The 26389-nt window shown below is 35.2% G+C and overlaps 1 protein-coding gene across 2 annotated transcripts in view; it reads left to right on the top strand.

Annotated features, from left to right (window-relative positions):
* LOC137408749 (putative acyl-CoA synthetase YngI) overlaps positions 1-8874 on the top strand; it is a 28707-nt gene extending 19833 nt beyond the window's left edge. For both annotated transcript variants that reach the window (XM_068095332.1, XM_068095333.1), the window contains 5 exons: positions 698-845; positions 4379-4434; positions 5471-5534; positions 6417-6488; positions 7879-8874. In XM_068095332.1, coding sequence (XP_067951433.1) covers positions 698-845; positions 4379-4434; positions 5471-5534; positions 6417-6488; positions 7879-7989 — 451 coding nt within the window. In that variant the 3' untranslated portion in view covers positions 7990-8874. The remainder of the gene's footprint in view (positions 1-697; positions 846-4378; positions 4435-5470; positions 5535-6416; positions 6489-7878) is intronic.
* Positions 8875-26389: the final 17515 nt, after the last annotated feature.

The raw sequence follows: 26389 nt of genomic DNA on the forward strand, positions 1-26389 counted from the left end.
TTTGCAAAAATAAGAAATTGAGTGATTCCTACAATCTTTCTATTTATAGAACTGAAATTATTTGTGTTATTATCTTATCTACTATAAGATTCCATCTGTCTGTCTGAGACCAAAATTAAAAGATAAAATAAAGGATTGCTTTGCAATGGAATTGAACTCAAGACATTCAGCTCCTTAGTCAGTTGCTCTAAAGTCTGAATTCATTTGAACTTCATCACAAACTATAATATATCTATTTATATTATTAAATTACACATTGTCATTGTGTGCGTGCATGTGAGCGTATGTGCTCATCCAAGCTACAAACGCTTATGCTCCGTGCCTTCTGTCAGTTTGCTAATATTATGTGGTTTTAAACTTCCATCTGGTTTCAGAGCACTAGCCTCTTAAAGTTAAAACACTCATCTGACAAGCAATTCAAGAATGTACTTTGGCATGCATAAAGGACAACTGCCTTTTATGAAACTGATACTGGATTGTTATTGTGAAAACAGTGTAGCTGTTTGTGTTGAAAATCTACACACGATCATATTCAAATAAAATAAATTCGGGATTTACTGCTAGTTTATGTTACATAGAGGGAAGATTGCAAATGCCATCAGTTCAATTAAATGCTAGTACCCATAGTGTTTGTAATGTTATAATAATCATTATTTTTATTAAACCTCTATCGTGAAGGCAAACTATCTGTATGTAGAGATATGGGAATGATGTATGAAGATGGCACATTCATCATCAAAGGTAGAACAGCAGATGCTATTAGATTCAAAGTCCTGGGAGATGTTATATATCCTGGACCTATAGAAGAGGCCATGTCAAAGCACCCTGCTATTGATGACATATCGGTAAGTTTATGTCCCCAAACAATTCTCAAATGTATATTATATTGGTTCAAGAAACATAACTATGAATTTTTGAGACAACTTTGTTGGTTGTAAATCTATGCATTAAGAGGGTAGTGGAAAAGTAACTCTGCTATTGAAGACATGCTAGTAGGCATAAAGCATCATATTGAAAAAGCAAAATAATCACTGCTGTGGGTTTAAACTGGTGGTGCAGAGCTAAAGAGCAGAATTAGTGAGTATGTATGTGCATGCTTGCCTCTGTTAGTCGCAGTAAACGTTATGCGTATCCACATCTTTTGGCTGATTTCATCTAACCTTTCCATGCATATGCTCTACTTCTTCCACCATGTCGCTAGAATAATTTGGATTTAAAACTATCTAGCTCCTGTGAACTAGCCTCTGAAACACTATCCTATGGGCTATCTGATTACAAATGAAACAAATCCTAGGCCAAACCAGGCATACTGCTAGCTATACTGAAGTCAATAAATAATATTTACCTAAATAATCAGCAACCACAGTTTACCTAGATAAATGTGTTAAAAGTTTGCTATTATGAAGAGAATTGAAATATTATCGTTTATTATTTCCAGCTTACATGGAGAAAGCAACTTTTGTACCAAAAGGCTTTAAAAATGTTTCATTGCTGCCAGTGTAGCTATATCTCGGCGCTAAAGATATTAGAACGATGGTATAATAAGATGAACAACTTGCTATCTCACAAAGCAACGCTAGCTTATTTTTATTTGAAAAATGTTTTTAGTTACAGAGAAAACAAATCTTGGTACTACTATTTTTAAGCATTGAAACTATCATAAAAAAACAATTACTTTGATAAAAAACTGTTAACAAATATTCAACTAGCCAGTTTCAAATAATTTAGACAGCATTTAGCAGATCTATAAAATACAAAGATCCATTGTATCTACGTCCTTAGCAACTTAATACAGCTTTGTCAATCACTTCTGCCATCTGAAGGTGTAAAAGTCGTGTATTTTATTAAAGTTACATTGGACAAAAGCAAACAAATATTTTGATTGAAAACTGGTATTTTGTCCCAATAAATGTTCTTAGCGTGTTTAGTTTAGTAGTCGTATAGACAGCTTCAAGAATAACTCAATGTAAAAGAGTCCCTTTGGTAACCCAGACAACCCTCGCTTGCTTGGAATAATACATACTAGGCTATTTCTGGACATTGAAAAGTCTGAGCATTCAAAATTGAGTACTATGCTGCAAAATAATAGCAGTGGTTCTTCCAGAATCACTTATAAACTAGTGCTGAGCACGAGTACTTCTTGGTCAACGGGTTTAGACCCGCCCCCTTCTGTACGGGTTTTTCGAGTATCGGGTAGCTAGTAGTGCTAGGCTCGGGTATTTTTTTGCCTACGGGTTTTTCGGGTATCGGGTTTATTGATATGGATTTTATGTTTAAATTTTCTAAACAGATATATCTTCAAATTTACAAAGCAATTATATTTCTTTTCAATTTATTTATCATTTTTCATAGTTTTTATTGACTGACATTCGTACTCGCAGCGTTAACAGGTGGATTGTTAAACAGTCAAGATAGTCTGGGGCTACAGGGCATTTTCGTGTCAACAGGTGGCAGAAGATAGGGTCTATGGTAGCTTAATACTTAAGCATGTTCTATGTACCTCTGACTTTTTGTAGATGGTGCTCCAAATATCATAAAAAACTTTACATTATCGGCTTTTTCCGTTAGTAAGGCTTGTTGGCTTAGTAAAACTTAGTTATAATGAATTATGTAATCCATAATAGCTAGCTGTGGTAATAAATTTAAACAGAGTTATTAAATTTTCACTGCTTTTATCAACGCTGATAGCTGTTTTTAACAAGGCGATAGCGGAAACAGACTTAGGACCTATGTGTTATCGGTGATAGCGAACACGCGCCGTATTAGAAATGGCATAGATTAGTTTACAAAGCCGATTTGGCTAATTGCGCAAAGAAAATGTGATGTAAGTATTTCTTCTCACCTTTTAATGACAAGTAATCACTTCTTGACTACAATATTTCTAGTAGGCATAGTAAATAAGGTATGATACATTTTATTTTATCTATTAAATTAAAGACTCGTTAAACTCCATTGCCATGCCTCCTTAGCAAAAATGACACAGAGATGCCCTGTGGTCCCAGACTAAGAGCGCAGGGTGCAATAGACCGAGTTTTTGTTAACACTACCCGACGGATCCGTGTACCAAAACCCGAACTTGAAAGTCAAAACCCGAACCCGAAGGACCGGAATACCCAAAATCTCTATTACCCGATACTCGAGAGAAGATAAACCCGCGAGTTTAACGAGTATTACTACCCGTGCCCAGCACTATTATAAACCCTAGCAAGTCGGGTGGAAAACTGGTGCGAAACTCACGTGCAAGCATTACGTGCGTTTGCTGTCAGGCGAACCATCTACTAGTCAAAGCTATCATTCCTTGAACAAACATGGAGGCATCGAATAATTGTTTAAACTCCGATGCTCTCTGGATGATTGATTACTGTAAAAATGAAGTTCGAGGAAGCGTGAGTTGTCTGCATGCAGAAGTTAATGTGTACTATCTAGAGATCAGAAACTAAGGTCAATTCACAGAGCCCATCGTAAGCATAAACACGCTGTCTTTTATCAACCTCTGCTATTATTAGCTTCTTAACTGTTTTAACACACTGAATCTTAAAACCGAGATAATTTGGCGAGTTGTTTTCCAATAAGATCCTACCCCCTAGGATTGTAAAGTTTTGGCCATGTTTGAATGTTTTGGTGATTTGATGCGTTTTTAGTATAATTCAGAACTTTAATGTCTGTTTAAGTACTAACTCTCAAGGTATTGCCAATATATTGAGGGCAGTTCACCAGAGCGAGAGATGAAAAATGGATGCTGATAGGACATGAGTTTCTGATAACACATTTATTGAAGTTTTTGGTGTTGAATGCTTGTAATTGGACAAAGCTATAGAAAGCTTCCTTTTCTTAGTGACAAGAGTTTCACACTAAAACTCTTAGTTTTTCTATTCATAACAAATATACACACTCTATCAGACTCAGTGTACTGCAACCATTATGTTTCTTCTGTTATTTCTAAAATATCACTTTGTTCAAAGAGTGTAAAAAGGGCTACTTCCTAGATTTGATTTTTTCCATTGAGTTGAAAACCTACCGGAGTTTTAAAGCTTAAAGCTTCGAGATGATATTCACTCCAAAAGGAATTGTGCTCTTCTAAGTACTTCAACAGTTGATGTTAAGTTGTTAACACAGTCTAGCATCAGAGGACTTGCTTGTGTACACAAGACTGAGCTTCAAAGTGGTAAAGAGATGTTAACAATGTAACGCTCTGTACAACTGTGGTTGGTCATAAAATTTCAGACTGATACTGTGTTGAAACTTGAAACATTCATGTTTAAAATAAATGGTGAAAATATAATCCCGTTGACATCAAACCAATCACATTATTCTAATGTAGAGACTACTAGCTGTGACAAGTAAAATTTGTTCGTAATATATACAAGTCTATTTTTAGGTGATAGCTGGGTCAACCAATGACTACTATGGTGATGAACTGACTTACTGTATCAAGTAAGTTCTGTGTCTATGTTTACAGCAACTTCTGACCGTGTAATTCACTTCTATGATGTGATGAAAGCTATGAAATTGAGAACTTTATATTTCGAAAGGTGGAATTGTTACAGCAAATTTAAATTTTATGTCCTTAAAGTACAAAACAGCAACTTCTTGTGTGTTTTGGCTTGACTGCAAGTTCTATATCAATGGAGCTTGCATCAATAAGCTCCACATCTATGGATTTTGTAAGGATTTGTTAGAATATATGTTTAGCAACTAGTAGACCTATGTTGAAAATCAAGTCTATCGGGTGGTAATAAGAACACAATAACATCTTCTTTTGACAACCTTTTAACTCATAGATGAGACAGTTTTCAAAAACTCAGGAAATGAAACTTAATCTGCTGAAATGGTTTTGGTAATTGATTAGATAATTTTTCCTCAAGTACAATGATACTCCTTCTTAACTTATATTGTTAATAATAGCAATAATTATGATAATATGATCTGTAAATTTGAAAGTTTGAATCTCATAAAAAATGAAAATCTACCAGTGCAAATACAGTGCAAGTAATTGTTCACATAAATATAATTTAAAAGCTTAATGTTTGTTTTACAATTCTAATTAGCCAGTTAAATGTGGGAAAGATCTAAGCTATATCAGTTTTTATAATCTTAAGAATTGCAAATGTTATTAAAAATAACTGTGGTATTTCAATGCTTTTTACACTAGGTTTACATGCAAAAAAATGTGATTTTATAATTAAAAATATGTATAATTACTTTAAAATAGTTTCAGACAGATGAAATTATTTCAACTTCTCAAAAATAAGCGCCTTGAATCATCTGTCAAAATCTCTTTGCTTGATGTCATTCGACAAAGTAACATATTAGTGAAATGATATATTAAGGAAATGACATAGCGGGTAGATTTGCCTGTATTCCTTTACTAGAATTGTATTTTTATAGAAGAATCTTTATAGAATAATTTTAGTTTAGTGTCTGTATCACATTGCAGTAGTTCATGTTGTAAGAGACTTAACTGTTTTAGGCTAAAACGACATGTAGTGAGACCAACAGAAAAAGAGCTAATTGCATACAGCACAACACATCAGGTAGGAAATTAGGTTAGGATTTGATTCTTTTCTATTGTAAATGTACAAATGAGCTTGAGTTAAATCTAAAACTTATTTTGATCATCATTTGATTCAGCTGTAAGTAAAGAAGAATATTTACTTGCTGCACTAGTTTCTCACAGCATTCTTCATGCTCATTGGACGATTTATTTGTCGCATTAAAGTTTATAGTAGTACAGTTGAAGGACTTGCACTAGCATCACAACATATTGAAACTTTTTGAAACTCCATGTTTTGTGGCAGCTGGTTTCACTTTTACACGCGACAGCAAAATACTTTTACTTTAATCCATTTAATCAGCTGCTATAGCTGCACGACAAAAAAGTTTGACTTCTAAAAGCTGGACAGAACAATCCCTCGGTTTCACTTCTACCTGCTTTGAAGTGACATTAAATGTGAATAGAAACACTTAAAAGTGACTTATGGGTTACTGTGACGGCACACAGAAGTGTTTTCACTTTACACGTTTCATTAATAATGATGGCTCCACCAATAGTCGGTTTTAATTTTTAATGCATCTTTTACTAGTAGCATTGCACAAGGTTCTATGTTATCTTTCAAAGTTTCTATAACTCTGTACGGTTCTAGAGAACCAGTCACCTAAACTCCCACCTTCTGACTAACTGATTTAAGATGATAAAAACATCGCTGGGCTTACTGTTGGTAGCAGTTAAATTAGTGTATATTACTTTCATTTCTTTTGCATCAGAGAGTAGTTTAGGTGATACATAAAAGTTGCATTTCTGAAGCTCAACAGTAAACCTGAAGCACATCATACGATGGAGCTAAAAGCAGCGATAAACTAAACAGCAATAAACAACATATTTAATACTAATGTGTGCAATCTTCTGGTTAATATAGTTGGATGAAAGTCAGAGACCCTGCAGACTGATGTTTATGGAAGAACTTTACTATACTGACAATTCTCGAAAGGTAAATACTTTGTTATAGCTGAAGACTTTGTTAGAGCTTTAGGCTTTTTTGTAGCTTTATGCTTCTTGTTATAGTTTTAGACCTCAATTTTATAGCTTTAGACCTCATAGATTTTACATTATGGCTCTAGACGTCATGTTATACCTTTGGGTTTCATGCTACAGCTTTTGAATTGATATTATAACTTTGGGCTTTATGTTATACCTTTAGACCACTGCAGTAGGTTTTTCATACTAGAGGACAGTTGTTCATTTTAGGATTAACACAATACTGGCAGGCATAAAAACAATTTGGGCATAAGAAAATTTGCTTTACTAAAATTTATGTAAAACAGCAAATGCGGACAAAAGGTTCATCATCCAAATTGGAGGGTAAATTTAACATCTAACCTTTGAGTTTAAATATATTTATAGTTGAAAAAAGTGTATTTTAAAAAGGAGAGTAACCATGTGTACTTATTTATTATGATCATAGTAAAAATTTTAAAAACATTTTTATTTGAAATGAAATGATTGCCCATAAAGTAATATAATAAAGTAATATAATAAAGCTGTATAATAAAGTAATATAATAAAGTAATATAATAAAGCTGTATAATAAAGTAATATAATAAAGTAATATAATAAAGTAATATAGTAAAGTAATATAATAAAGCTGTATAATAAAGTAATATAGTAAAGTAATATAATAAAGTAATATAATAAAGCTGTATAATAAAGTAATATAGTAAAGTAATATAATAAAGCTGTATAATAAAGTAATATAATAAAGTAAAATAATAAAGTAATATAATAAAGCTGTATAATAAAGTAATATAATAAAGCTATATAATAAAGTAATATAGTAAAGTAATATAATAAAGTAATATAATGATATATAAAAACAATGGTCAGCACATTCATTTCTTTACTTAACAAGTTAAGTAAATTAAGTAGTCTTTCTTAAATATTGCCAGACCACAAAAACAGGAAGCTACTCTATTCCAACATTTGCTTGATCTACTGAAACTATCATATGTGAACATTGTATCAAAAAATTCCTATAAGAATACATTATACTTTGTTAAATTTGTTCCAGACCAAAAACCGTTATCAAATGATTAAATTTAGCCTTGAAATGCATTTTGTGAAACCATGAACATGCTCAATATAAAAGCAAGCACGATATGCAAAAACCATCTACTTTAATAAAACAGTGGTTAGCGTAGAATCACATAAACTGAAATATTGACTTAACAATGTGTAAATTTGGCAGTAGATTGATAGAACTTCACAATGCAGCTTGTTTTAACTTGAACGACACTGTAAATATGATTTAATATAACCTTACAACTAGAACTATGCTCATTTCTCTGTATGCATGAAAAGACAACTCTAACATATTTACTTAGGTAAGCAAGAAGAAGCTAAGAGAGGCAGTACATCAGATGATCGCAAAGGACTCGACAGTTGGGCTCTGTGATTGGTACAGAAAGTACATAGCCGACCTGACCTCGCAGTAATTGTACAGAGCTTATTTATATTGTTTTACAGTTAATTTTACTTCTATTATTCATAACAATCTTTGTGGATTTTTAGGTAAGGCCTTTTAGGAAATACTTTCAATTTATCTAAAGTTTTCTTTCGATGTCCTGTTTCCTATAGAAACTATTTTGTGAAATCTTTTGATAAAACTTGTAAAACCTTGCAAAGGTTAGACCAAAGAATTCATGCTAATTGATTTCAACGCTCTATTTCATGATATTAACTGATTTATTATACTTTTCTGTTGATTTCTATTTTAGATTTTATTATGATGCATAATTCAAAAATAATCTATATACTTTAAAGGACTAGCAAAATGAAGTTTTGTTAAAAATGGATCTATTCACTGTGAAATAGCTAAAGATGAACACTAGATATATGCGTGTCTTTAAGACATCTGGAGTAGCGTTCGCTATAACAATACCTTGCATATCTAAAGCCGTGCGCAATAAGTTAATAAGCCACAAAACACATTCATACCATCTTATAAATTTTTCAACATGACAGACAACAGTGACTGCTGCCACAACATTAGGTCATCAGCTACAAGTAGCAAGATTTGAGTAATCACAATTTTTTTCTATTTTCTCAGTTTGGTTATAATTTTTAGTAAATGTTTATCATCTATGGCTAGACTTCAATTTTATCTTGCAAAATTTTAATGTCATTTTTATTTTAAAAAACGACTTACTCTTTCATTTTTATTATGTCGAGGTTAAATGTAACAAATTATTACTAAATTTATTCTTTCATTTTAGCAACAGGATATTTTTGCATCAATAGGACTTTCAGTTCCAAATGATTCTAACCAAATTCTTTTTTAATGCTTTCAATAGGCTACTGCAAATATACATGTACATATGGGAATGACCAAATCGTGTTTTATGTTATTTCATTTACTATGCTGGAATTCAGTACACCATGAAAGATTGTCAAGTGTAATAAGTATGTTGACAATTATTTTTTGATGTTGAAAGATGGTTGTGTAGGAAGATGGTGGCTTATTAGCTTTGGGAATGCAACTATGCGGGTTCGATACTTGAGCAGTGTAATTGCTTTTCTTAATGCTCTTAGCTTTGCTTCAAACAGATGGACAGACATGACTCTTATTATAGTAAATATTCTTCAGGTTGTGACTTTTTTTCCAAGTTTGAACATATCGAGCTCTAATTGTAGAATTTGAGATAGAGTAAAGACTAGTTATTAAAAAGGTTCTGTGCTGCCAGTACATAATAAAATAAAAACTATTTGGTGTAACCTTGTAAGATTATAGTGTTGATTTTATTAAATATTTTTATCTGTGCTTTTTAAATAGGAAATAAATGTTTTATTAGTCAGGTGAGGTAGTTCAAAAATGGCTAAACATCCTTTGAAAAGTCATTTTTATACTTCACTGTTTAAAATCCGCCAATTACAGCGCTAATATACAGGGAAGTAGTTGAGGACAGGCACTTGGTGGTTTCATGAGTTAATAATATAGCTCCTTAATAATTAATAATAACAAGTAACTCCTTAATTATTAAGGAGTTAATAACTGTTAACTCATTAATAATAATAATTGGACTTAGCACCACCTCTATTTAAAGGCCACCTCCATTTGACCACCACTTTGACAATCTTTGATATTTATGAACCCATAATATCAATTGATCAGTAGAAAAGTGTTAGAAATCTTATTAATAATAAATTGTTTACATCAATAACAATCAATTCTCTCATTGTCCAGCTCCAAAGCTTTTAGCTTGTTTTCATTAAAACTTTTAAAGTAACACCAAAGAAATGATTAATAACTGTCTCAGGCTAATAGTCTCAGGCTAATCAAATGCAATAATCAGAATGCAGCTATCCTAGCAAATGATGCAAATATTTTTCTTTTGAAAACGCAATCGTTTGCTTCTGCATGTTATATAAGTGTGGTTCGTTTCTGTTTCTTGTTCACGAATATATATTTGTATCATTTGATAGATTATCATTACATAATTTATAAACTTGCAGATTCATAGCATATTATTTGATAGCATCATTTATGAATGATGCTATCAACTCCTCTTCTATTGCACATAAAAAGCTAGTTTTGGCTGCATCTTGTAGCAAACATAGCAATGAGTGCAATGAACTGTTATGCATCATTGGTAAATATAGCTTAAAAATATATGACTTCAAATTTAGAATAAAATAGGAGTTGAAAGTTTCAACAAATTGCAATGCAGGACACACTCTATAATATTATTGTAGGTTAATTGCAAGCAATATTTATCAACTGGTAAAGATATTTCTTGGTTTCTCAATGCTTATTTATTAAGAGATCTCTGAAAAGTTGAAGGTAAGTTAGCAGACTTATTGCATCCAAAAGGTTTAATATCGCTTCTCTTGAAAAAGAGGATGAAATATAGGCAACATTCGCTTTACCCTCTAAAGAGCTATATTTATCTTTGCACAGTACTGACCAAAAACCTGACAGATGTATGATGCTGCCAAAAAATTTGAAATGACTTTGCCGCTGCTTGAGCCCAAATACATAGCCAGATTTTTGCTATGAGATATTTTTGCATTGTTGGTAAATTCATTAGATATTTCCTACATTATTTGCAGCGCATTAATTTTCTGAGATATGCAACGATTGACAAGTGTTCTCTGAGTTTTGGGATTAAAGCGAAGTTTATCATGTGAATCTTTGTAGTCAAAGAACAAAATATTTTTTATCGAGATGATAAGAGTACAGGTTAAGCTTTAATATGGTGTACAGACTGTGCACATACAGCTGAGATGAGAGATGAGAAGATTCAGCCAACAACAAACACAGGAGTTGCCATAACTTTGCACATCATTGTACAAAGGTGAGTTGAAGTGAGTGTACATGAAGAGATATTTCATATCTGAAGTGTTCTGATAGTCTGAAGGAATGCTAGGCTGTCATAGGCAGGTGATCATCTACCTTATATGTAAACTTGAACCGAAGAGTTTTCTTTGTTAGCCCAAGGTGAAAGATTTCATTGCTAAAATTTTCTTACAGCATCATAAGCATTTTCATAGTGCTGCAGCATGGATGTCTATATGTAAAGCGCTAATTATCCTTTCCAATATGGAAGGATAACGGGCCTTATCTCATACATATAAATGTGTTTCTCATCTTTCATTCGTGACCCTCGCCTTAAACCTCTCCATATTTTCTACGCACTACGCTTATATATATATATATATATATATATATATATATATATATATATATATATATATATATATATCTCCACCCAAAATCTGATACTACTAGATTGTATCTTAATAGGAAAGATGATGGTAGGAGACTCAAAAGTGTACAGCAGACAGTGAAAGAGGAGGAGCAAAGCATCAAAGCATATGCAGCCTCCATGGCCATCGCAGATAAGTTGCTAGCTGAATTTCAATCGGCTGCTCTTACAACGAACCTACGCCCTGATGATGAGGAAATTGACTGGCACACAAAACTTCTTCATGGTGCTTACCACCAACAAATATCTAAGGTTGGCGATCTTCACCAGACATATATGTGGCTGAACAAAGGAAAACTAACGGCCAATACAGAATCCCTAATCATGGCAGCCCAGGAGCAAGTGCTCCAACAAGGCAACTCCAAACGAAAATCTATCACACTAGAGATGATCCTAGATGCAGACTGTGCAAAGATGCACCTGAGACCATCCAACACATCATCAGTGGATGCAAGCAGCTAGCAGGGAACGCATACACTGAGTGACACAATCATGTCGCAGGTGTTGTGTATAGAAGTCTATGTGATGAGTATGGCCTTAATAAACCACAACACTGATGGGAAGCTCCTGGTAAGGTCAATGAAAATGACCGCGGTAAGATCCTCTGGGACTTCTACATCCAAACTGACAAGCATGTCCTAGAAAACCAACCAGATATAGTGGTGATGGACAAGGAGAACAAGAGAGCTACTATAATAGATATAGCGGTACCCAATGACTACAATATAGCCAGCAAAGAAAAAGAAAAGGTAGAGAAATATCTCCCTCTTGGAGAAGAAATTGAAAAATGCTGGAATGTAAGAACAACTGTAATCCCAGTAGTCATTGAGGCACTAGGCGCAATAACACCGGCGCATAAAATGTGGCTTCACCAAATACCAACAACAATCAACTCAAGTGGGTTGCAGAAAAGTGCGCTATTGGGAACAGCTAAGATCTTGAGGCGAGTGCTCAAACTCCCAGGTCTCTGGTAGGAGACCCGAGTTAGAGCAGAATTTATCACCCATACGGGGTATTCGGGGTGAGGAAACAATTTTATATATATATATATATATATATATATATATATATATATAGGGTCCTAGGTTCAAACCTCAACAACTGCACCCTTCTGGCAGGTCCTTAGACAAGACCCTTGCCTGTATATTGTCTACAACCTCTATAATGATTGCAATAACCAAAGCCATACCGGCTTGGAAGTTGCCTGACCAAACAAACTCTGCACTGCCTGTAGCTGAACCAGGACAAGGCAGTGACAAATAGGCTACTGGTTCAAAACGGTTGAGTGCTCAAACTCCCAGGTCTCTGGTAGGAGACCCGAGTTAGAGCAGAAATTGCCGCCCAAATGGGTTAACCGGGGTGAGGAAACAATTTTTATTTATCTATATATAAATTATATATATATATAATTTTTTCACCATTTTTTTGCCTGGATTGGCATCCAGGAACGGATTAAAATTGTATCTCAACTGTGCACTGTACAATTTTAAAAGCTCTACATTTGAAATTTTATATTATTACAATCGCTCAGAAAAGTGTTGTTGGAGCCCATAAAACCAGTGCACCTGTTGAGACTGAAAACCTCACGAGCAATGACATTGAGTAAGTACAATATCTTTATATTATTGGGATGTGCAGCTGTCCAATTTTGTTGATGTGAATAATAACTACATGTATTTTACAGTCACTCTATTGGTTGAAGCTGAATGAATTGATTTGATGAATTAACTAATGGCATGTACTATACTGTTGAGGCTCAGTGTCAAGTATTTATGCACTGATAAGTGCACACATATGTACACCATGGTAAGTGCACACATATGTACACCATAGTAAGTGTACACAATTGTACACCATGGTATGTGTACACAATTGTACGCCATGGTATGCGTACACAATTTTACACTGTGCCAAGTGCACACATTTCTACACCACACTATGCATAAATTTTTCCACACTACCATGTTCACAACAAGACTGTACACAATGCCATGTACACAAAATTGTACATCATACCATCTGCACAAAATTGTATATGGCGGTAATTCCAAAAAGTTCACATGATGGAAAATCCTAATGCACAAAATTGCATACAGTATTCTTGCTAGTCAATAAAATTGTACAGAGTATTGGTTGTAAGCAAACAAAGTTGTACACAATTTTGATTAAAAGATAATAAGAAACTTTGAGCATTGTTTTTAAAAAGTTGAATTAATAACAGTCATAATTGTACTACTCGATGAAATAGTACACAGACTTTATATATGGTAGAATCATGAATGAAGATGCCAAGTTGGAATCGAGTGAAACCTTGGATGAAAGTTCGTATATAAGAAGGCGAGGAATTAGCAAAAGGTTGAAAATAAGTTGAAATTAAAAATACCTGTAAATTGCATTTTATGATGAACGATTTGACGATCTGTCACGTTGATGCCAACAACTTCACTCTTCCTTATAAGAATGATACGCGGGTATTTATAAAGTTTGGGAAATACATGGGAAAGCTACAAACCTTCTCATCAAAGTATTCTTACTCAATATTGATAAAAAAGACAAAGTCTTAGAGCAAGTTAGAAATTGTGCTGAAAAACCTATTGAAAAAAAAACTTAAACTTTTTAGAAAAAGAAAATAAGCTTGCATTCATGAGTATGTTTCCAATTACGATAGACAACAGTGGCAAAACGAAATACTTAAACATCTCCTATAGTGGCATACCATAACTCATACCATTAACTGACCGCGATCAGAAGAATGACATTTTTAAGGTTGTAATACAATCTGACAAAATTGTTAAAAAACCAAAGTATGAGTATGAACGAAAGGTACTAATTGTTGTGGCACAACTAAAAGATTGTTTTCTGCAGTCTGAGGGAAATTTTCAAATGCGCAGTATGCTGAAAGATCAGATTATTTTGAAAGGGAAATCATAGCCTTGACTTGCGCTTGCCTTTAGATGATTGCAGTCATTATGTAAGGCTTTTGTGATATTAAAGCATGGATAACTATATATTTATATATTTACTTTCTATTCTGCTTTATGTATTGTGCAATATGCAGCGAATAAATAGTTTTTTTTATGTAATTAACTATAACCTTTATCAACTGATAATTTACTTATGATGACTATTCTAACGTAATTCATGACAATAGTAGTTTAGCAAAATAAATTACTTAATGATATCAAAGTCTGCATTTGGTTGAAAGGAGATGAACTAGTTGCTAGTTAAATCAAAAACAGAATGTATAATCTAAACTTTACAGGAAGGTACCTGTTGTACTACAATCTATATGATGACAGCAACAATACATATTCTAAATGCAAACTAATTATTGAGAACAACATTAGAAACAAACCAGTAACAAATAATGATATTTACCAATACATAATCAATACGTAGATACATATCATACAATTGTATGATATGTATCAAGCTCAACCACAAACTCATGTTGAATGGGAAAGTGTTCACTTTGTGTCTTCAATAGTCATGTATTACCCACTGTACGCTGATGGTAAACTTCTTTGGTGAGTTATACCATGTCATACCTACAATACCTGAAAGCAAACAAAAATATGACAATTCGTGTCGAGCGTATTTGATCTTATTGAGACAATTTATGAAGAAGTGGTGCAACAGAAAATACAACTACATATGATATCTAATGTGATTACATTTGCACAGTTTTTGATTATAAATATGTTTACCGAGGCTTTATGCTGTGTAGTTAAAAACTCAAATTTGAAATGTGAGCCCATTTGCTTATAAAATTTTATAATTTTATCTAATTTTAACATTTAAGCAACAGAACACTTAAGTGTCGAGCAGACAGTTCTCATTGTATACATTTGTGAATAATGCGCAGTTCCCTTCTCATATGCACATATACTTTTTATAATCGCTATTACTCTGGCAGTCTAGCATGCGCTGAGAGATCGTCAAGTGTACTGTGGGAAACTTCCAATGAATGGTCTCTTTTAAACTTCATAAATACTATTTCTGTTCAATTTTTCTGTTATAAAGCACTGAGAATAAATATTTGTTCATCTATTTTCAGAAGCCAGAAGGTGGTCAATTGGTGCAGGTATTATATGGACCGTTTACTAAGCTGGATGTCATGAGCTCAACCTCGCGCAAATCAATTCTTCAACCTAACCTTTAACCCTCGCTTCGGACAGACAGACAGTTTTCCTAAAGTAGTGAGGATTATACAAATAACTCCAGTTTTTTAAACTGATTGGTTATAATCGTCATGCTAAAATTATATTTTTACATCGCTAATAACCACGATGCAAATGTTTTCTTGCAATGCTTTTAAGTCTACGCAAGTGATCTACTAATAAAGGTAAGTCCACACACATGCTCTACTAATAAAGGTAAGTCTACACATATGCTCTACTAATAAAGGTAAGTTTACCCATATGTTCTACTAATAAAGGTAAGTCTACGCAAGTGATCTACTAATAAAGGTAAGTCCACACACATGCTCTACTAATAAAGGTAAGTCTACACATATGCTCTACTAATAAAGGTAAGTTTATCCATATGTTCTACTAATAAAGGTAAGTCTACGCAAGTGATCTACTAATAAAGGTAAGTCCACACACATGCTCTACTAATAAAGGTAAGTCTACACATATGCTCTACTAATAAAGGTAAGTTTACCCACATGTTCTACTAATAAAGATAAGTTTACACATATTCTCTACTAAAAAAGGTAAGTCTACACACAGGTTCTACTAATAAAGGTAAGTCTACACACATGCTCTACTAATAAAGGTAAGTCTATGTAAATCCTCAGCTAATTAAGTCATTTGGTCGTTATTGATTCAATGATTTCACTGGCAATAATAAAGAGCTCAATAGTGCCAATGACCTAGCCTTTATTTTACTAAGTTTCTCTCCATAGAGTTATTTTCTACGGAATTACTCTACAAAGAGTTATTCTTCATAGGCTCATTCTCCTTAGAGTCACTCTCCAATAAGTTACTCTCCATAGAGTTACTCCTTATAGGCTCACTCTCTTAGAGTCACTCTTCATTGAGTTACTCTGCTAGATCTTCTTTCTATAGAGCTACTCTAGCTCATGAAGAGTCGTAGTTCAAACTTCAGTTTTCACCGTCTCCACTGAGAACGACATACTCTCATGTATTCAAATAGGTAAGCAAGATGAGTCGGAGGTAAACAGTCTACGAGATAATTGCGAAGGACTCAGAAACTGGGCTCTGTGATTGGTACAAAGACTTTCTGGTTGCCCTCAGAGAGCACCAGTTCTTTATCTCCCTAAAGACTGTAAGTGTGAAGATTATCTGCATAATTAGTTTATATTATGAATAATAAACATAGAAATTTACAGCTGATTACAAGAGCTGCATAAATTTTAATTTATAATTCGCTTACATTTTGATCTTTAAATCTGTTATAGTCAGAAGACTTTTTTATGCTGACATCTGTACGAACCAGATTATAATAATGTTTTATTATTTACCTTTATTGTTACTGTGAATCATAGGTCAATCGCAATAGATCTATTACAATAAACCTTTTAGCATATATTGTATCTCTAACCACATACCCAAAATAATAAACCTATTATCATCTATTTATAACCTTAGACCTATAAACTTAGACACATATCGGTAACCTTAAATAAATAATCATCAATCTGTAACCATAGGTCTATAAACAATGATTCATAGCCTTAGAACTATAGGCTTAGATCTGGAATTGTAAATCTCACACAAAAATTTGTCACTCAGTCAACTTGCGATGTGCATAAGATTTTCTCAGGTGTTTTGATCGTTGTAGACTTAGAGCCATAGATATCTCACAATAGATCTCTAACCATAAATGCATGTTAATCCCAATTATAACTACAGACCTAAAAACACAACTAGTAACTACAGATACAAACATAACAGCCTTCTTAGAGATGCAGAAATGCTTGAGGCTCGAGCGTTTGGGTATTGGGTATTGGGCTCGAGCATTGGGTAAGGCTCAAGCCTCGAGCCTTACCCAAAGTGGATTGTGATTCCATAAAGTATTTAAAATGTAGGAAAGTACGGCCTGCTTATAGAAGCTGTAAGACTATATCTTCCATAACCTATGAATAGCATTGTTGAAGTACATGACAGGTTGTAAAGGAGAACTTGTGACTGTCATTCGTTTGTGTGCTTTGTTAACAAATTATAGTTGATAAATACGTATTCTTTCAAGCGTAACATTATGATAGTCCTTCACTTATTTTCCTTTTCTAGTAATCAGGTTCATCACAAAGATGCTGTAACTTAGCAAACGTCCATGTAAGATACTTGAAGGATTTTAAATTGAAGTTATTAGCGCAGTGGAAGATCATCAGGCGTAACAAATATCCGTAACAACTATCAGCATAATTATTCTTAAACATTTGTAAATGGCTGGGTGGAGCAGTTATTAAGGCTTTGGGATAGCATGCTGAAAGTTTGAAGGTCAAATCCTGTGGGATAAAATTGTTTTCCAACATTCAATCGTGGCTTCAAACATACATACACGATTCTCATTGTGTAATACTTTCACCCTGACAGTCTAGTGTGCTGTGAGAGATTGTCAAGTGTACTGGCAGAGATTAACTATATCACCTTGACAGTGCCTCAAGACAGTTGTTTGGTGTAGGTGTTACAGTTTTGGTCCACCAAGCTGAATGTTTTGAGTTTGCCTCAAACTCGATGTAATTTTTTTAACTTTTACATCATGGCTGAACTGAAGGAGCAATTCATGTGCACAATCCTTTTTTCCTGAATTCCACTAAAATGACGCAGCTCTTAATATAGTAAATATAGCTAGTATATAAAGACCAGACAACTCAAAGACAAAAGCTTATACAAGGCTTCCAAAGCTGTGACCTCGCAAAGCGGCAGCTAAATAAAGGTGGAACGAGACAGGTTTTTCAAGTTCGAGACGAGACTCGAGACACTGTCTTGTAAAAATTCGAGACTCGAGACACGAGACAGTAAAATTATGAGCATTTGGTGATGACTTCACTACACAAGTACTAGCGTACTTGGTATTTATAAAATTGATAAACCTCTTTTTAAATTGAATTTTCACCTGGTGTAAACGATTTAAATACAACATTTTAATAGTGATATGCATGTAGTTTTTGTAAACAAAAGTGACACAAACAGCTCTAAAATACCGAAGTTATATATTTCTAAGAATTTTGAGCTTGATTGATAATAATTATTATAAACATATTGCTTTGTACATGTATATTTTTACCATCTATTGAATAGGTCTTACTTTTTAATGTAATGTGTACTGAAATCGATAGCCGTGGCTCTACAATGAAATACCGCAACTAAAAGAACACACGATAACACTTTCATTCTCATCATTTCATTACTGTTAAGTTTTGTTTGTATATTAACTGTAGTATGTGAATTATATTTAAATTGTACTCATGAAATTATATGAATTACTGTATACATGTACATGTATATTCTTATATTGAACTAACAATAACGTCATTGTTAACTGAACACGGACTATGGTCGACACGGCTTTTCATTCGTTTCTCTGTGTCTGGACAAGTTTTACCCACAATTGGTAGTATAAAAAAAGGCCCGAATTTTATAAGGGCAGTTGGTGTTTAGACACGATACGATAAAATACAGACATTTCACCGCAAATAGTCTTATTTATTAAATTGGATTATCCGGAGGGTAATTGGATACGACCCGGTATCTGTTTGAAGGACACAGAACCAAACTACAATATATTAACAGGGCCGGTGTTCAAACTACATGATTCGTTGGCCAACATAATCAATAGCAACAGGTAGTAACGGACCGGGTATAACTTTAAGGGCAGTTGCTCGCAATTCATTACAATATATGGGGTTGTTGCTACCGCAAGAAGCCATGTTTTAACAACCGTGCGCAGGCGCTTTAGTTCTATTTCCGGTTTCGAGTTTGGCAATAGTTAAGTCGAGACGAGACCGATACGAGACAGGTCGATACTCGAGATGTCTCGTGTCTCGTTCCACCTCTACAGCTAAATGCTACTATTGTTACTAAATACTAAAAAACGAAATACTTCTATTGTTACTGAAGTAGTGCAATTCAAACAGCATTTGTATCAGTGGGTTAGTAGAGTGAGGAGAGTGAGTGGAGTGAACAGGCTTATTGGGGTAGTAGTTCCTTCTCCAGAAGGCTTACTAATATCCATTCTAACAAAGAGTTACATTATTCAGATGAGATTCATCAAACTTATATATTGGTAGGTTATTTGCTACTTTGTAACATTTTTAGCTTTGGAACCTAGCGAATTTGATTGACCAATGTCAAAAGTGTGCAACTTCTAACGCTTTTTACAAAGTTGACTAAGTATTCGACCAGGATAATAGATTTTTTCATCAGGCTTTAGGGTTAATCTAGAAAGCAAAGCTAGAAGCATTGCTTGTTGCGATGTGTTAGATTTGATATTGCAATTAGCAGTGCTCATGAGACAAAGTCTCGTAGCTAAACAAACCAGAAGAAAATGAGCGTCTTAGCCGGGCTTAGTCATGCATGAATAGGGGTCAAGAATTAGGTTGCTTATGAAATTTACTGGCTATGTTGTTAATGTTACTGATTGATTTTTTGCAGACATCACCTGAAATTGCTATAATTATGAGTATCTCATCACTCCATACAGTTGGTTAGAACTAATTATAGGAAGGTTTATGGGGGCTCCTTTAGTCTGAGATCTACCATTGTTAACATGAAGTCTACCGCTGTATTATACCTCCCTGATGGACATCACCCATATTCATACATTTGTTTTACATATATATAGGCCTATATATTTACAGATATATATATATATATACAATGTATATATATATATATTTATACATACATATATATATATATATATATATATATATATATATATATATATATATATATATATATATATATATATATATATATATAAAAAATTGTTTCCTCACCCCGGGTACCCCGTATGGGTGGTAAATTCTGCTCTAACTCGGGTCTCCTACCAGAGACCTGGGAGTTTGAGCACTCGTCTCAAGATCTTAGCTGTTCCCAATAGCGCACTTTTCTGCAACTCACCTGAGTTGATTGTTGTTGGTATTTGGGCAAGCCACATTTTATGCGCCGGTGTTATTGCGCCCAGTGCCCCAATGACTACTGGGATTACGGTTGTTCTTACATTCCAGCATTTTTCAATTTCTTCTCCAAGAGGGAGATATTTTTCTACCTTTTCTTTTTCTTTGCTGGCTATATTGTAGTCATTGGGTACTGCTATATCTATTATAGTAGCCCTCTTGTTCTCCTTGTCTACCACCACTATATCTGGTTGGTTTGCTAGGACATGCTTGTCAGTTTGGATGTAGAAGTCCCAGAGGATCTTAGCGCGGTCATTTTCATTCACCTTACCAGGAGCTTCCCACCAGTGTTGTGGTTTATTAAGGCCATACTCATCACAGAGACTTCTATACACAACACCTGCGACATGATTATGCCGCTCAGTGTATGCGTTCCCTGCTAGCTGTCTGCATCCACTGATGATGTGTTGGATGGTCTCAGGTGCATCTTTGCACAGTCTGCATCTAGGATCGTCTCTAGTGTGATAGATTTTCGTTTGGAGTTGCCTTGTTGGGAGCACTTGCTCCTGGGCTGCCATGATTAGCGACTCTGTATTGGCCGTTAGGTTTCCTTTGTTCAGCCACATATATGTCTGGTGAAGATCGCCAACCTTAGATATTTGTTGGTGGTAAGCACCATGAAGAGGTTTCGTGTGCCAGTCAATTTCCTCACCATCAGGGCGTAGGTCTGTTGTGAGAGCAGCCGATTGAAATTCTGCTAGCAAATTATCTGAGATGGCCATGGAGGCTGCATATGCTTTGATGCTTTGCTCCTCCTCTTTCACTGTCTGCTGTACACTTTTGAGTCCCCTACCGCCATCTTTCCTATCAAGATACAATCTAATAGTATCAGATTTTGGGTGGAGTGCTCCATGCATGGTCAGCAGTTTACGAGTTGCTATATCTGTTTCTTTGATGGCTTCCTCTGTCCACTTTATTATGCCTGCTGGATATCTTATTACTGGCAGTGCGTAGGTATTTATTGCCATGATTTGGTTCTTGGCATTGAGCTGGCTCCGTAAGACCTGCCGAAGGCGTTTCTTGTATTCGGTAATGGCTTTGTGACGTACCTCGGCTTCGTGGTTGATGTTGCTTTGCATAATCCCCAAGTACTTGTACCCTTCTTCTATATCTTTGATGGTACCATTTGGCATTCTTAGGCCATCTGTGAGCATAGAATGGCCTTTCTTAAGAATTAGCCTTCCACATTTCTCAATACCGAAGGTCATTCCGATGTTCTTGCTGTATACCTGAGTGAGGTGTATTAGCGAATCAATGTCCCTTTCTTTGTTAGCGTACAGCTTGATGTCATCCATGTAGAAGAGGTGGTTTATCTTGGTGCCACTCTTAAACTGGTACCCATATTGAGTCTCCTCCAGCATATTGCTTAGAGGGTTTAGGCATATGCAGAAGAGCAGCGGTGATAAGGAGTCACCTTGATAGATGCCTCGCTTAATTTGTACACTCGCCAGCTTTTTGCCATTAGCCTCCAGTTCCGTCTTCCATTTGGTCATTGACATCTTGATGAATGCCACAAGAGCAGGGTGAACATTGTACATACTGAGGCACTCAAGTATCCAACTATGGGGAATTGAGTCATAGGCCTTTCTGTAGTCAATCCAAGCCATAGCAAGATTGGTTTGCCTTCTCCTGCTGTCTTGACAGACCGTCCGATCCACCAGTAACTGATGTTTAGCTCCTCGGGTGTTGCGCCCAATTCCTTTCTGAGCACTGGTCATATAGTGACTCATGTGCTCTTCCAGTTTGTCTGCAACTATTCCTGAGAGCAGTTTCCAAGTGGTGGGCAAGCACGTTATTGGTCGATAGTTTTTGGGAATCGGCCCCTGCTTTGGATCTTTTATCAGAAGCACAGTTCGTCCTTTGGTCAGCCATTCTGGATGGTCACCTTGTTCTATTAGGTATTCCATCTGCTTAGCCATTCTAGTGTGAAGTGATGTCAATTTCTTTAACCAGAAGGCTTGAATCATGTCATGGCCAGGTGCTGCCCAGTTCTTCATACGCTGCACTCTGCACTTAATGTCATCTTTGCTGATGGTGAGTCCTTGCTGAGCCACAGTGTGTTGATGGTTCTCTTTAAGCCTCTTCAGCCAATTTGCAGTGGTGTTATGAGTGGTCTCTTTCTCCCAGATGTCCTTCCAGAACATTGAAGTGCTAGATCGGGGAGGCTCAGACATTGGCCTCTGCAGTTCACCTTTGAACTGGGAATACACTCTAGATGGATTATTGATGAACAGTTTGTTCATTCTCTTGTTATCTCGCTCTTTGGTGTACCGCTTCAGTCGTGCCGAGAGTGCTACTAGCCGCTGTTTGGCAGATTCTAGAGTTTCTATTGTGGCTTCCCTTTTTGGACGCTCCAAACTGTGGTTAGATCTCTCACTGAGCCTACTAACTTTCTTGCGCAAGTCCTTGATCTTATTTTGTAGCCTCAGCTGCCAGGATGGAATGGCTTGAAGCCTTGTTGGCATTGGCTTAATATCCAAGATGACGGTTGCTGTACTGTAGATTAAGGCATTAGTCTCACTGATTGATCCAGTTGAGATCGACTCCAGTGCCATGTTAATGTCTTCTAACAGCTTCTTAGGTATGGCCTTGCTAACTCTTCGTAGTGGTACCCTGCTTCCATAATCATTAGCAGCTGACATCTTGTTGATGATATTTTCCGCAAGCTCTTTCACCCTTGGGTCAAGGTTCAAGTGCATGTCCTCTTCAGCCCGTGAGTCAACACATGATCGTGTATCCATGACAGTGTGTGTTGATATGCACTCCTCGTTGGTTGAGGTTACTTGGGTGAACTTTTCCCTAATTTCATCTACCTCAAGTTGTGATATGAGGTGCCGCTTGATTATGTTACTCCTCTGAGCTACAAGTTGCTTAGCGGTTAGTGGCAATTCAGGGCGCATGTTTATCCACAGTTGACGCATCCTTCCCATGTAGCCCCACTTTTGAGGTTCACTCATAAAGTAGCACTGCATGAGGTCCGTGTTATCAGTCCGAGTCCATTTCATCCGTTTTGAACCAGTAGCCCATTTTTCACTGCCTTGTCCTGGTTCAGCTACAGGCAGCGCGGACCTTGTTTGACCGGGCGACGTCCGAGCCGGCATGGCTTTGGTTATTGCACTCATCATAGAGGTTGTAGACGTTATACAAGCAAAGGTCTTGTCTAAGGACCACCAGGAAAGTGCAGTTGTTGGGGTTTGAACCGATGACCTAATGATCACGGTCCCGATACCTTACCAACTGCGCTATCTGTCCTATATATATATATATATATATATATATATATAGGTAATATTGTTATCTACAGTTTTGTTTATAAGCTTAGACTTATAGTTAAACCAAAGCTTGACCATTTTTAGAGCTCGTTGCAACCAGGATATTTATGTATAAAAAGAACTTAGGGAATAACTACGTATGCTCTTTGACAATTTGGTGTGTTTTGAATGACACAAAAGTGAAACTTCACGAATATCAAAGTGAAACTTCACGAATACGAAAGTGAAACTTCATGAATACAAAAGTGAAACTTTTACTTATTCAAATATCTCTGCTGGGGTAAACATTAATTTTTTACCTATAGCGTTGGCAATTAGATTGTTTGTGAAAAAAACCTCAAAGTTTTAAATCTCGCAAATTGACACTATGCCACAGTGATCTCCAGCTACTGCAGTTAACAAGAACTAGTACTTATGATGAGAGGGGAAAAAACCCAAAATTGTGTCGTGTCAAAAACTGTACATTAATTGGATCATACTTAGCACACATGTTTTGAGCTCTGCTGGGCACAATGGTTAGCTATGCCAAGTTGATTTACTTGATAAACTCAATCTGTGTAGCCTGTGATTGACCAAAAGCTAGCTCAGTAATGTTTATTTACTATATTGAGTTTTAATCTAAGAAGCTCACACTACTATCAACTTTATGTCAGCTGCGTAACCTTCATTTGTGCAATTGATGATAGAACCGTTGCTATCAAAAATTTTCGCTCCATTGCGGTCACTAGATATGCGATTCGAGAAAGCAAAAAATTTTATTATTTTTTGTTTTTTACAAGAAGGAGTTATTTTTACAAGAAGGAGCACTTTTCAAAAATATCCAACCTCAGCATATTTATGAAAAATAGGTGGTGGGTGAAAAAACTTGAACTATTTAAAAAAAACTATTTGACTGAATGAGGTCAAAACAGAATGTGACACATAATACCAAGTTGTGCTGGGTTAGATATTTGTATAGATACTGTACTCAATTTGTCTGTAAACATGCCTTAATAGTTGAACCCTTTGGATTGAGAAATTGGGATAGAGGCATCTTTTACAATTACTTGTTGTGGATTTATTTTGTCGATAGACACTTGTGTCTAACTGCTACATATTTCGTTAAATTTTGAGTGAATATGTATGAACTACAACACTTATAAACTTGTTGATAGTTTCATAGACTGTGGTTGCCGGCAGACCACCTTATCAGCTAGCTAAGCTGATAGAAGACAGTTATCTAAGGAGGCGTATATGCATAGCTAGCATAGCATTCACACTGTAAGAGGGTTTACACTACTCAACCAGACTAGTTCACCATCTTCACCTTGTTGTAAGGATTAACTTACACCAAAGCAGTAGGGAAAGTTGAACTAGAGTTTGAGAAAGACTAACAGTGAGAAGACTAAGAGAGGTTTGTGTGTTGTATCAAGTTGATGAATTATATATATCAAAATTTTATGAAGTCATTGAGTTTAACTCAATGAGCACACACTGCTAAATATAGAAGATATATAATTTATATTATAGGGTTGCTTGAAACTGTAGAAGCAACAGATATATAATCTTTACTATAATAAGGGTTGTGTCTGTTTGTCTGTTTGTCCAAAACCAGCGCTGATGGTTGGGGAAAAAGATTGCATCAGGAATTACACACACAATTCTAACCATAGCAGAAAAGCACCCTAAAAACTGCACCAATCCAACCTTATGGTATTTCAGAATTCTAGCAATCTATACACGTGTATAAATCAGTGTTTGTCTTTATAATTTTTTGGTCTTTTTATTAAGCCCTCTTTCCAGCAATTATAGCAATTAAAATCTAACAATGGAAAATCTCCATAACACTGGAATGGTTCTCAAGACCTCCAAATCTAGGGGCGGCGAACTCAACCATTAAGTTGCACGGAATGCAGTGGATTCCTTGGGCAAATTGACATTACAATGATTAAGATATTCACTGTTGCTTGGGGCTAATAACTAGCACTGCTGGCCCTTACCCGTAACGATTGTTAATCTAGCCCAAAATGCGGGTATTATTTTGGTAAAGATTTTAGTAGAAATCTAGCTTTTTAGGTAAGTTACTCAAATTCATTAGGAGATTATTCTAGTACCCGTGCTACACCAGGCACTTGGCTAGTTTTACATATAGGTATTAGAATTTGAATTTCGAGAAGCTTTTTTGTCGTCGTCAAATGGCGATAAATGTCGTAATGAGGAGAAGAAAAAATGTCTTGTTCTACAGCAATGTGGACAAACTGTAAAACAGAAACTTTAACCTAGTGGTGCATTGTATAATTTTTAGACCTGATGATCTATCATGACATACTCCACTGTCAGGGTATTAGTAATAGCTTACCTAAGGGTTTGAAACTGTGACATCACAAACACGTGACTTATTTCTATCTGCTATTGCTAGCTTCTAGAAGCTTCTAACTCAACTTTGCAGACCATCAACACATGAGTGTAAGTGAGTGTGCCAATAGTTATGGTAGATTGTAGTTCAGAGTACTTGCTTATATTAAATGATTTACTGCGCTGTTTATTGAAAAGTACTGTTTACCAGGATTACAAACTTTTATAAACCAAAGTATTTGATATTCCATTATGATATTTATCTCCCTTTATTCAGATGTTAAGAACTCTAACCATAGGCTAAGGTAAGGAAAGCGTAGTACTTGATGTTATTAAAAAAAGTTAAAATGTAAAATTAATTTCCCTTATCTAG

Source organism: Watersipora subatra, chromosome 11 (genome assembly GCF_963576615.1).
Source record: "Watersipora subatra chromosome 11, tzWatSuba1.1, whole genome shotgun sequence".
NCBI classification, from domain to species: domain Eukaryota; kingdom Metazoa; phylum Bryozoa; class Gymnolaemata; order Cheilostomatida; family Watersiporidae; genus Watersipora; species Watersipora subatra.